This window comes from Gopherus evgoodei, chromosome 2 (assembly GCF_007399415.2).
Source record: "Gopherus evgoodei ecotype Sinaloan lineage chromosome 2, rGopEvg1_v1.p, whole genome shotgun sequence".
Lineage (NCBI taxonomy): Eukaryota > Metazoa > Chordata > Testudines > Testudinidae > Gopherus > Gopherus evgoodei.
Genome location: NC_044323.1, coordinates 17,970,399 through 17,984,204, shown reverse-complemented (window position 1 = coordinate 17,984,204; position 13,806 = coordinate 17,970,399). Strand labels below are relative to the sequence as shown.

Genomic DNA, 13,806 nt, shown 5'->3' with positions numbered 1-13,806 from the left:
GGCTAAAACCTCTCCTCCAAGCAAAACATTAGACCATACTGTCAAAGTTAGACTCAGGACTCACAGTATGTCAGACCACTCTGTTTTATTAGCACAGCGCTCTGCTAACAACCCCAGATAATGTGAGCACCATGCAAGACACAAATTATCTTATTTACACAGATAAAAGGATGCCAACTAAACAAAGGAGCAAAGAGAGCAAAACTGTAAAATTTACCTGGCGCACAGCATGTCTACTTCCTTACTAACTCTTATCAATCTAAGGATAATACTTCACCAATTGCCCTTAAGTGGAACAATTATTGCTTCCTTAATGTCTGCATTCCTGACACCTGGATTGCAGCATTTCAGCTCTTTTGCTTAAAGGTACAGACAGCATTTCTTTAATCCTTTCTATTTTTACAATATAATTCATTCTACTTTCACAATCCCTCCTTTTGGTCAAGCTACGCCATGACCAACTTTTTCTGGGTTTCACATATTAATCATTCTTTATCTCTTTGTTCACCAGCGATATTTAAAATTATCATATTAGCACTCTGTTTTGGGGCAGTCACCTAGGTGGCATGCCTTACACAATTTCGGATACAACAGGACACTAACTGAAAACATACAAAAAAAAATTATTAGGATTCCAAACAGGATAGTCAGGGCTCCCTGAAACAACCAGTTTTCTATGCCAGATAAATTGAAAAGGTTACCTAGCCACTTCCATAAAGAACTTGGCCCTTTATAGGGAAGATATGCGATTTGTTCTAAGTGGCTAGAGAGATCTATTACCTCATTGGTATTGTCAGGTATAAACACACAACATTGTTTTCCAATGAGAGCACAGGTCCCTCCTTTGGCCGCCAGCATTATGTCCAATGCCTGACGGTTTTGGAGGGCCACCTGTCGAATTGCTCCTGTTTCTTTGGCCAGGGCTTCTTTTTGTTTTGTGCACCTCACCTCTGCTGTTGCTTCAGAGGGTCACTGTTAATTTTTTATTCTTTCGCTACAGCTCTTATCTGCTATTGTTACAAAAAAACAACCAACCAGACTCCAGAATTTCTTCCTTTGCTCCCGATTTTGACTGCCCTATTGCAGCCATGATTTGGTCTTCATTTAAAAACATCTTAAATTTTGTAAAGGATCAAGTTACCCCTTAAGGGTTAAATGCTAAATCCCAAAGCCAAACAACACTAATTACCTGTGTCTTGCAAAAAGGTCTGTCGGTTTTGCAACTTTGAATTAAAGAGTCAAATGAATTTTTAGTGGCATTAAAAACAAAAACAAAACCAATTTATCTTACATCTACAAAATAGGAGGTTTACAAACCAGATGTGCTGGTTTAGATTCTTAGAACTTTACATATTTTCACAGACAAATAGATACATACACATTTTCTTTTCCTTAACATTCCTTTACATTGCTTTGTTTTTACATAGCTGTATATATATTCGGATTATTTATAGGCATTCTTTTGGAAAAGGGCCCATTTTTCCTTCAGAATGGCTGCAAAGAAACCAAGAATTCTCTCTCTTTAACATGGTCCTTTTTAATATTTTCACAAAGTTTAACTACTTAATTCTCTCCAGCCTCTGTAGAGTTAACTTTTCACTCTTTCCTTAAATCACTTATCTCCCAAAATGACACCTTTATCACCTCAGATTTCACCATTTTAAGTATTGTTCCAGGGGTTCGTGCCTGCACTTACTGCTTTTTTTACTCCTGACACTATGCCCTTAGGGCTTCCAACCTGTTTTTCAATTTCTTTATCTGTTGCCTGCTTGTCTGGGCCCGATCCTGCTTTTTTTTTTCTTCAATGAACCGTTTGAGTGTGATACTGTGGTCATTTCACAATTTTGAAAGAAATGTTTAAGGGTCCAGGAAGGGTGGGGGCTAGTTAAGGAGCCAACCCTCCTTGCTGAATTGGTAGTGGAACACGAAATAATCAGTTTTTGAGGCAGACAACAAAGAGGAACAGAACAAGGGGCTTTTTGTCCTTTTTACAATGAGATGGGAGTATGAAGGGTGTTGGGATCGATCCGGGGTTTGAAGAACGAGGTAAAGGGAAGTGCTCGGTCAGGTGATGGGAGAGGAGGCTTTTAATAAAGCTTTTAACTTATTATTTGAATATTTGAGAGAGGTGAGTTTTGATTTTGTCCACCTACGATATGCCTCTTCCCCCCACTGCATGAAACAATTAACCTCTTTTCTTTAGCCAATTTAGTTTTAGGTTGGCCGAGTTTGTCTTTTAAGCCATCCACTCGGTCTTTGTCCCAAGATCCTAACAGTGGCCACTGAGTTTTGGGATCCCCCTGAGTTAGCATAGACCATTTTCACACAAATTTACAGGAGTCCAGACCCATCCTAAAACACATAAAATGAGCCTGCGTTCATTTAGGGAACTGTCCCGACTTAGATGTCTGGTTACCCATAGAGGAGGACTTCACACACCAATTGCACAAGAAGGAAATTCGGGTTCATCACAGCGATGCCTGGTGCAACACACAAAAGGAGCCCACAGGCTACTGCCTCAGTTGCCCTTGCTTTCACACTAAGGATTTTACCCGAAGTGCGGTGCGGCTGCGACTGTGCAGATTCCACTCACTCAGACCACGGGGACAGGAACCCCTTGGTCGGCCGATCCCCGGATGGAGACGACACCCAGACTCAAACACTCCACAGGGAGGACGGATAGACACAGAGACAGGACAGTCCTCAGTCCGGACAAAACACAGAAATAATTACCTGACCAGATTCCTGATGTCAGATCCCGGGATCCCTACCAGAACAGAGTGGGAACCAACAGGTTCAATGGCGTACACCTCACTGTGGTCGTGTGCCTTTCCGTTCTGGTGGAGGACCGCTCAGGCCAAATGTCCAGGTGCCGGCTGCCACGGTCATCCTACAAAAACAGTCAGGAATCACACGGCCCAGTGAAGACGGTTGCCATCTCGGTGGGACCCCCAAATTGTGAAAGTTAGATTCAGGACTCACAGTTTGTCAGACCACTCTGTTTTATTAGCACAGCGCCCTGTTAATAACATCCAGATAATGTGAGCACCATGCAAGACACAAACTATCTTATTTACACAGATAAAAGGGCACAAACTAAACAAAGAGAGCAATACTGTAAAATTTACCTGGCGCACAGCATGCATATCCTACTTCCTTACTAACTCTTATCAATCTAAGGATAATACTTCACCAATGGCCCTTAAATGGAGCAATTACTGCTTCCTTAATGTCTGCATTCCTGACACCTGGATTGCAGCATTTCAGCTCTTTTGCTTAAAGGTATACACAGCATTTCTTTAATCCTTTCTATTTTTACAATACAATTCATTCTATTTTCACAATACCATTCTCCCTCACTCGTACACACAATCACCAGACAGAAATAGCCAGAAAGCCTCCACCAGTATGGAAGTTGTATGTTTTCAGTGTGGGATAAAAAACATTTTTTATTTCAACTGGACTTTTTAAATGAAATACATTGTTTTAAATAAACCTAATTAAAAATAAATTTGAAATCATGACAACCTACATTAAGGTCTAAATTTACTACAATTAACATCATTTAAATTAATTTCAAAAATAGTAAGCATACATGTTTGCTGCCAAGTTTAAAGAAAGTCAAACCACTGAACTGGTGGAAGTCACTAAGCACATGGAACCAATACCAGCTGAAGGGCTAAACCACTTTTTGACAGCAGTAGTTCTTCTGCAGATGCAGAAACAATGTTTCCATTTCAGTTGAATCAACTAGTTGAATCAACTAGTTCAGTTCAACTAGAGTTAAGAAACCAAATGGGAGGTGAAAAAGCAGGAAGCCTTATTTTTCTTTTCCAACCTACAAATAAAAATTAAGTGTGAAAGGATGAGTTTTACTAGTTCTAAAATCTTGAAGAAAATGATGACCTCAAAACAAGCAGTACAATTCACTAACTAAAGATAAGACTGATAATACTTTGTTGACTATATCAGTTAGTTTTTAAGCGCAACATGTTTTCATAAATTTTAATAAATCTTTTTTCTTATATATCCAGCACATTTCAGGTAGTTTTATTTAAAAAATAAACAAACAATCTTAAGATGCTGCTTGTATTTTTAATTAAATTTCCATCCACATAGACCTTGAAAACCATAAGTAAAAAAAATCACCTAGTAAATAAGAATCATTTTCTAACATAATAAAAATGTAAAAATTAAGCATCTGAATAAAATGTAAGTTAAGCTATAAAACTGCTTAAATAAATGTGTGTAGCTATAGCAGATCTTGCTGGTTAGCAAAAAGCAGCGCCAAATTTAATGCAGAGGCTATATACAATTGCAACCATCATGTTTTAATACTTACCAATCAATTAGAACCAACCTTTCTTTAGGAAAATAACTAAAAAGTACAAATGCTAAACTAAATTTATAACCATGCTTTACCGTAAAGCATTTTCATTTAAATCAATCCACCCTATATGTTTCGTTTCATTTCAATGCTTCTCATTACTGCTGGTCAAAGCACAAGAATATGATACCATGTAACGTCCCACTATTTTATTAAATTAAAAAAACTTTGTAAATTTCCCCTTTGTCCAAAAGACATATGTAAAAGTCAGGAGTAAAATTATATCCTACGATATAATCCAATGTTCGGTAGGCAAGAAGTATTTTATTAATTGCTTCTATGTTTAGTTAACTGCTTCCTCAACAGGTATTTTAACAAACTAACAAAGCTGGCACTGTTTCTGGCAGGAAGTTTTTGTTAACATAGAGGGAATGCTGAAAAACTCAATTACTGTACCATCTTTCCAGGCTAATTCAATGTGACTTTGCATCAGCTATTTCGACAACTGCTAGAGTCTAACCAGTACTGCTACTTTTTCAAAATCTGGAACCTCTGTTTTCAGATGGTGTAAAAGTTTGGTATTTAGTGTGTTTGAGAAACATGGGCTGTTAAAACTGTTAAAGCTGAGATGGGAGAAGAAACAGCTAATCAGAATTACATGAATATATTTTCTTTAAGTTCCATTCTCTTTTACCTGACAGGGCTTAGAAATTTGTGTGAATTAGTAGTTTTTCCAAACACTGGTCCTAGATCAATGATCAGCAAGAGAACAGTGCATAATCCCTGAAAATGTACCATTATTAATTAATATTCTTCGCTAATTGTTTGCCATAAACATCTTCTGTAGCAAATCATTAAGTCGACTGATAACAGCTATCCAAGACTTTAAAAAACAAAACAAAAAATGGAAAAGAATTTCAATAAGTATCACATGAAGAACTGTACATAATTTGACATAGCTTATTTTATCAAATTACAATTATATACAATTATGGTCTGTATTTACTGAAAAGGCAAAAAGATCTGAAGTACACTCATTGAGGGCCAAATTGTGCAATCCTTATGCTTGTGTGAGCACCTACTCATTGAGATACTCCCAATGAAGTCATTGGCACTTTATGAATACTGTAATCGGAATGATAAGACTTTCAAGGACAGCTTTTCAAAGGTATGAAAAGAGTTGGTTTTAGCCATGAAAATGAAAACTATCTTCCACTAGTTCCTAAAAGTAGTAATGCCTTATTGGCACTGGTCCATGACTGGATACAACAAGTCCTGACCTCAGATCTGTGTAATTTTCAAAACTCTAACTTTTGTAGGCCCTTGTCAAAAGTAAGTTTCAATATAGCCAAAATGGAACACACAGTACTGGTAAACTATCAGACAGCATGACAAAGTAGCATGCATCATAGGTAAACAAAAATATCCGGGACTCAGCCCATCTGACTGCACAAAAATGGAATCTCTCTCTAGGTTCTGCCTTTTATTGTCAAGAGAAATTAAGTTACAGTGAAGTGAGTCAAACAATTTCAACTGGACCTGTGAAGCGTTCAGAATTTGTAGTACAGCTCTGAATTGTGCAATGGCCAACCACGGGCAAAGATGAGAGGAAGAATGCTAGAGTACTAGTGGCAAAAATTATGTTCTCTCTCTCATAGGTCCAACCCTTCTCTATTCAAAGTGCTCCAACTCTCATCAAAACCCTAACTGTCTACTATAACCTCTTCCTCTAGAGCATCCTTGAGACATCACTTCCCTTCCAGTCAGCATAAAATGCACCTGGCTAAAGTTATCTGTCTCACCAGCTCTGACCATTTCATACTCCCTCTTTGCACCCCTTCGCTGGCTCCCTGCTTCTTCATTACATCAAGTTTCAACTTTTATCTTTACTTTCAAAGCCACAGCAACCAACATTGTCCTTTACTGGTTACCCAGCTAATAACACCAACCTGTTCATTTCTCCCACAACCATCTCCATGTCTCATTACTGTATCACCCCGTACACAGGAAGTGGCCACCCTATTCTAGACCACCCAGCCATTACTCTCCTCTCCTCATTCCTTAAACTCAATTCTGCGATGGGAACAAGAATTGAATCTACAACATTAATGCATTTTTTTTTAAAACTGACTAAGATGCACACATACCTAAATTGAGTAACAATATGACCTCATTGTTGTGTTCCTTGTTTTTCCTCACCACATCCCTGACCTACTGTTTACTACTGTGACTTGTTTAAAATTACATTGCAAACTCTTCAGAAAGGGATTACGTCTTTCTATTTGTACATCAAAGCATCTAGCACAGTTTCAGATCTTGGAATATTGAACAATATATTTAACCGCCACCCTAACCAGGGGTTCACATCTACTAGCTACATTGAGATAGTCTTTATGCGTACTTTGTCTACACTACAATATTACATTGAGAGAACTATTTCAACGTGCAACACTTTTTTTTTTCATAGCCTATATTGTAAGCTCACTGAGACAAGGGCCACATCTTCCCAACCTCTGTTCATTACTGAACGCAATGCTGACGCTGAACAAACATTTTTTGAACCACACTTAGCACAATGGGGTCCTGGTCCATGTTTGGCTCCTAGGCACTTCAGTAGGACAAATAATAATATAATTGTAGCTTGAAACAACATTTTGATCAACTCCAGCTCCCTGATCTTGCCTGTCATGCACACGTTTTCACACAAAAGAATGCACATGCAGCTTGCAATAGTTTTTAAATACACCTAAAAATGACATATTTTTCCTTCCCACAAAAAATCAAGTGTTTTTACAATGTGAATTTTAAAAACCTCAGCAACAGAACTCAAGTTTTCAGAGTTCATTTTCACATAACAAATGCACTAGTTTCTTTTATCTAGTCACCTCAAGGTTTTGAAAAAAAACATACAAAACAATATTTGACAACACTAAAACTTGATGCCCTCAAAGGTATTTACAATCAGTATACTTGTACCCATGTTGCTCGCATTCTGATCCTAACACAAAATCCTCCACACTTTTTCCAACTTTTAACAATTAAATATTGACAATAATTTTCTTTTAAGGGTTTATCTTCACTAGGGACTGTAATTATGTTTATATTCTTTTTAACAATTGAGCTACGGTTAACATGACATTACTTGACTTCTGTGTAGACACGGATACCCATGTTCAGCACTATGACAGTTTCTTTGAGTAAATCTTGTTCCCAACTGAGTTTGCTCATAATTAGTGCAAATGATAATCATAACTTGCCATTGTTTCTACCAAAGGGGCAGCATCCTATCAGCTAACCCAACTGTAAAAAAACTGTTTAAAAGTATTTAAATACAAGTATATTTCCTAATGAAACTGATTCCCAAGAGCTAGAGGGTAGGGAGAAGTTGAATACATTTTTACATTAAACTTTTCTGAAGAACTGATTAGATGTGACCCACCATATCTTTTCCATCTTTAACTCTTAAAGATTGCATTTTGTAGATATGTAAAATATTGTTTGAGACATTTAGAATAGGACAAGAGAAAGCAATATGCTATTTTAATTTTATACTCATACAACTCAAGAAAGAATGGCCCAGTGGTTAAGAATTCTGGCATTGAAATCTTGGCTTTGTCACACATTTTCTATGAGCAAGTTAATCAATCTGCCTGTGCTTCAATTCTCCATTTGTATAATAGGGATAACTACCTCACAAGATGTTTTTTAGGATAAGTTATTAATACTGGCAAAGTAGTCAGATACTCTGATTATAAATGTCACTGGAACAAAAGGCTTTGAATAAAGATACGAGATGAAAATAGACCTATTAGGTCCCGTCCAGTTCAAAGCTTGGGAAATCTGCCGTGTTAGTGCTGAGAAAGAAGCCTTTCCTGGCAAGAGAGAGCCAAAAACACAAACTATAGAAATTTTCATTTTGTAAAAGCGTACAGCCCTTACGAATGGAAAAAGATCTTTCTAAAAGTGAATCAGTGAGACCTTCAGGTTTCCCACACCAGCCCCCTGGCTGCTGCCCACAATTTCCCCAGGTATCACAAGAGCAACTGACGGGCCTGATCAGTTATTCGAAGCCTGTCGAGCAACCGCGAAACTGACCAGAACCGACTCAATTTCGCTCCGCAGCGCTTCTGCTCGGGGAAGCTGTGATCCCTAGCACAGGAAGCCAGACAGGAGACACCCCTCAGGAGACCCCCATCGACGCCACCTGCAGGCCCCCTTCAGCGCCGTAAGCCCCCCGCCCCCTGCTAGGTCCCATGGCCAGAGCTCTCGTCGGCTCCCCCGCAGTCCCCTTAGGCCCGCGCCATAACTCCTAGCGCCACCGCTGCCCACGCCCCCTCCCCAGACAGTCGCACCGCAGGTCTCAGCTACCTGCTCCTCCCAAGGCAGCAGCCATGGCGCCTCCTCCTGCGCGGGCGGCGGCCGCTCCTGGCGGTGTCTCCCGCAGCTGCAATGAGGCTCAGAGTGGGGGGAAAGCCTCGGGCGCAGGCCCCGCTCGGCGCCAGGCTGCAGGGGGCGAGGATACTCCGCCCTCCCGCCGCCTGCTCCGCACCACCAGCCGTAAGAGAACAACAAACTAGCACAACATGGCGGCCGCCACTGACGGCTGGGGGTCGCGGCCGCAGCGCATGATGGGATAGTGGAGGGCCAACCCTTCCCTCCAAGATCGGAAGGCAAGGAAAGGCCGCTGGTTGGCTGGCTGAGGAAGGCCTCACCGAGGCTGTCACGATAAGCGCATGCGCCACACTTGCCTCTACCGGAAATACAAAAAAGACTGAGACGCAATGCGCATGCGCCAAAAGTGATGGACCCGGTCTTGGTGACGTAAGCCTCAGTCTACTGGAGAGGCGTGTATCTACAACCGGGGATGGTGGAAACAGCGCTGCGGGCTAAGGCGCGCATGCGCATAAGGCTGCTGGCGCTGGGCTGGAGGAGAGCTGCCTTGGGGCGTGCACACTGGCTTCGCTGGAGTGACGCGGCGCAGCGCTGCTGAGAGCGGAGGCAAACCCAGTGCCTGGGGGGTGCAGGGCCTAGGACAAGCGCACTTGCGCTGCCTGACGTAGAGAGCAGGGAGTGCTGCACCCATCTGCCAGGGCAGCCCATGGGCCCCTGGTGGCGGGGCTGGGGTCATGTGCTGAAATCCAATCAGAGAATAATAGCAATGTAGGGCTGCAGGAGACCTCAGGAGACCAGCTCCCGCCCCCTGTGCTGAGGCGAGACTAACTTGAGAGCAGTGGTTTGCAAATCGAGGGTCGCGACCCAGTGCTGGGCCGTGGACTGTAAGGCACTGGGTCGTGGCAGCCCTGTCAGCAGTGCTGACAGGCCATTAGAAGTCCCCTCGGTGGTGCTGGCCGGCTAAGACAGGCTAGTCCCTACCTGCTCCCACACTGCACTGTGCCCCGGAAGCGGCCAGCAGCAGGTCTGGCTCCTAGGCAGGGCAGCCACAGTCTGTGGGGCTCCACACGCTGCCCCCACCCTGAGCACTGGTGCCACACTCCCATTGGTTGGTTCCTGGCCAATGGGAGCTGGGTGCCTGCTGGTGGGAGCCATGTGGAGTCGTTTTCGAGTCTCTGCCTAGGAGCCAGACATGCTACTGGCAGCCTCCAGGGTGCAGTGCGGTCCATGGTGCTAGGACAGGTGGGAAGCCTGCCTCTGCATCTCAGTTGCGCTGCTGACTGGAAGCCGCCAGAGGTAAGCCTGTGCCCCAAGCCCCAGCCCTGAGCCCCCTCTAAACCCAGAGCCCCATCCTGCACACCTAACCCCTCATCTCCAGCCACACCCCAGAATCAGAAACAGCTCCAGGCACCAGAACACCAAGCACGTGCCTGGGGCAGCAAGCCACGGGTGCTCTGCCGGTTGCCGTGAGGGCGGCAGGCAGGTTGCCTTCAGCGGCTTGCCTGCAGAAGGTCCGCTGGTCCCGCGGCTTCGGTGGACCTCCTGCAGGTGCGCCACCGAATCCACGGGACTGGGGACCTCCTGCAGGCAAGCCGCCGAAGGCAGTCTGCCTGCTGTGCTTGGGGCGGCAAAATACCTAGAGCCACCCCTGCCCAGAATCTGCACCCCTAGCCCAGAGCCCTGACCCCCTCCTGCACTCCAACCCTCTGCCCCAGCCCAGAGTCCCTTCCCACACCCTGAACCCCTCATTCCTGGCCCCATGCCAGAGCCCTCACACTCACACCCTAATCCTCTGCCCCAGCCCTGAGCCCCTCCCACACCCCAAACCACTCATCCCTAGCTCCGTTGGGGTGTGGGCATCAACAATTTTCTTCAACTCGGTTGCCAGAAAAAAGTTTGAAAACCACTGCTTTAGATCATCCCTGTCAGATGTTTTTCCAGCCTCGTCTTAAAAGTCTTCAGTGGTCGAAAATACAGAAGCTCCCTTGGAAGCATGTGCAGTGCTTAACTATCCTTATAATTAGAAGTTTTTTCCTAATAGCTAACCTGGTTAAATGTCCCTTGCTGCAGATTACTTCTTGTCCTACCGTCAGTGGACATGGAAAACAATTGATCACCATCCTCATTATAACAGCCCTTGCCATGTAAAAACTATTATTAGGTCCCCTTCAATCTTGTTTTCTCTAGACTAAATTTGCTCGGGTTTTTTGGCTTCCTCATAAGTCAGGTTTTCTAAACCTTTTATCATTTTTGTTGCTCTCCTTTGAACTTGCTCCAGTTTGTGCACATCTTTCTGAAAGTGCGTAACCCGGCATTGGACACAGTACTCCAAGCTGAGGCCTGACCAGTGCCAAGTAGAGGTCACATCTCAGTGCAGGCAAACAGATTTTGTGTCTGAGCTGATAATTTTATAATGCTTTCACAAATCTTTTCGAGCAGCTGTGCTAGTGTTTAGAAATGGAAAAGACCAACTAGATCATGCATCCCCCCCTGCCTAGGGCTCAGATTGGGTGAAAAAAGGTGGCAATACTCCTATAAGCTCCACCTGCAAGATAAATCCCACCCATTGAGTCACCAAAATAAGATGCTATTTACACAGTCAATTGTGCAGATGACCTTGAATTTAGCTCCTTCACTGTGGGACTTGAATATGCCCATGGGCCCAGCCAGAATTCTTGGGCTCAGCTCCTTGATTATAGAGGGGAAAAAGATGTATTTCCAAATGCCACCCACTGGTGACACCAAAGAGGGATCACTTGTGTTGACCACCACAGGGCATCTGAATAAGCTGCCACTGAGATGAATGGACAGTTCACACCTCTGAGGGCTACTGTGCCAGTCTCATCTCTGCATCAGTTACACTGAGGGCAGGTCTACACTAAAAACCTGTAGCACTTTAGTGAAGATACTAAATGCCAATGAGAAAGCTTCTCCCATCAGTATAGTTAGCTACTGCCTCTCGCAGAAGTGGAATATGTCAACAAGAGAAGCTCTCCCATCAACATAGACTATGTTGTCTACACTGGGGATTAGGTCAGTATAACTGTCATTCAGGATGAATCAGAAGTGTGGATTTTTCACACCCCTGAGCAATGTAGTTATATCAATGTAAATTTGTAAATTCAGCCGCCTCCTTGTGGTTTTCGTCTCAATCATAATGATTAGAGACTTACTTTTTGTCTCTTTCCTGGGACCCACCCAGACTTACAGCCAAAAATGAACTGCATTTTAACATACAGTCCTTCTGCAGGAACTGCCTGCTGGTACTTTAACACAACCCTTCAGATACAATCCTGACCCCACTGAAATCAATGCTAAAACTTCTGTTGACTTCAATGGGGCCAGGACTTCCCCCAGTACATCTTGGTGTCAGCCTTCCTTTTGTGTAGATGCTTTGCAACACAAAAGAAAACTCATTGAGGTTTCCCTTCAAACAGGAGAGTGAATTAAACCTGCCTACGCTCCTTAAGGAAAGGTTTGATGATTGCATCAATGACCCCCAATGAAAAGCCATTACAAGATGCAAGTTTGCCCATGCTTCTAATAATTTTACAGATTTTCTCTGAACCTCTTCTATTTCTCAGATGGAAAATTGTGTTAATTGAAAACAGCATTCAAAGTGACACAGCATTAATGTATAAATTGACATTTATAGTATTTTCTTTATTGTTTTCTTTTTCTACGAGTGTGATTGGTTTTAATGACCAGCACTGTATATTAAACGTTTTCATTGGGTTATACTATATCAGACATATAGAGGGTTAAACAAACATGTTATATTAAACTGATATCACACTTGGGGCTAAGTTTTTCATCCTGCTTTGGGCACTTGATACTATTCTGATGGTACAAAGAGGGCATTTCTTGAAGGTTTCCAAATTCCAGATGCACTAGTGCATGCATCCCACAAGTGGGACAATGCTTAGGCAACAAAAGCAAAAGACAAAAGTCAATCTGTGTGCACTGATGACTGGCATATTGGTTGTTGCTGACCTTGAGCCGAGTTAAAAGATATACACACATATAAGACAGTCATTATTTTTAATGACATTTCCCAGAGTGATAAGTGCAGAAAAGGGAACAGAAAGAAGATTAAAGGAAACAGGCAGAGGATTTAACATAAATATGAAAAGCAAAACAAAACAATTCTGCAATGAAATCTGAAATAACCATGTTGTGCAGTAGCTGAACTGTATGTCTGCTTGTTTTATCACTGTAGTCTTCATCCTGTTTACCACCCTGTTATTGTTGGTTGTTAACCCACTTGTTGCATCTCATTTTCCTGTTAAGCTCTTCAGGGCAACAACTTTCTAATGTGACCCAGATCCACTAACTCATACACCTGAGCGGAGCCCTGCTTGCACATGGAGCCCCACTGAATTCAGTGGAGTTTTGCACTGGCATAGAAAAATCTGCCCCCACATATAAGCTCATGGCTCAGCACCTGGTACGAAGGGGCTGCAGTCACGATGGGGCCTGTAAACACTACTGCAGTGCAAATAATAAATAGCAATAATTAATTCTGCTTTAATTTATGCTGTGTATTTCTTAAATTTCAATAAAATAAATACTAGTCCAAATGCTTCCCTAGTGGAACTCTGTTGGCTTCACTAGAATTACATCAGGGATTAATTTGGTCCATTGTGGTTTTCTGGCATAAATTACCAACTGTTGATGTTCTGCCCTTTAAAATTTGGAAGGCATATACAGAAAAGCTTGCCAAATATGCAGGAGCTGGGGGCACAGGGGTCCTACAGGGACCAGAGAATGCATATATAGGAGTGTAATTTACCAGGAAGATCTAGCATTGAAATCCAAAGGCTAGACCTTTGGCCGTAAGTTAGCCCCCTTTGCATCACACTAGCAGCACAAAGTATATTTAAAACTATCCTAAATTGAGAGCTGGGGCTTCCCAGGCTTTATGCTACCCACTCCCCTGTTCTGTGCAGGGGTTATGTGAGGGCGGGCTTGAAGTGTGGAGTGGAAATGATGATGGCCCAATCGTGCTGAGCTCCAGAGAATTCAGGCCTGCAGAATGTTCCCTAGGGGGACCATTCTAGCTGACACAAGTTGGAGCAGCCTTGTGG

At 42.8% G+C, this 13,806-nt stretch overlaps 1 protein-coding gene across 7 annotated transcripts in view; it reads right to left on the bottom strand.

Annotated features, from left to right (window-relative positions):
• Positions 1 to 8,939, bottom strand: part of RBM33 (RNA binding motif protein 33) — a 165,861-nt gene extending 156,922 nt beyond the window's left edge. For 4 of the 7 annotated variants that reach the window (XR_003998741.1, XM_030550087.1, XM_030550091.1 and 1 more), the window contains exon 1: positions 8,696 to 8,939. Coding sequence is in view for 6 of the 7 variants with exons in the window: in XM_030550087.1 (XP_030405947.1) it covers positions 8,696 to 8,720 (25 nt within the window). In the remaining variant the exon portion in view is untranslated. The remainder of the gene's footprint in view (positions 1 to 8,695) is intronic. The other 3 variants (XM_030550084.1, XM_030550086.1, XM_030550088.1) reach the window with 1 other exon arrangement.
• Between the last annotated feature and the right edge of the window lie 4,867 nt (positions 8,940 to 13,806).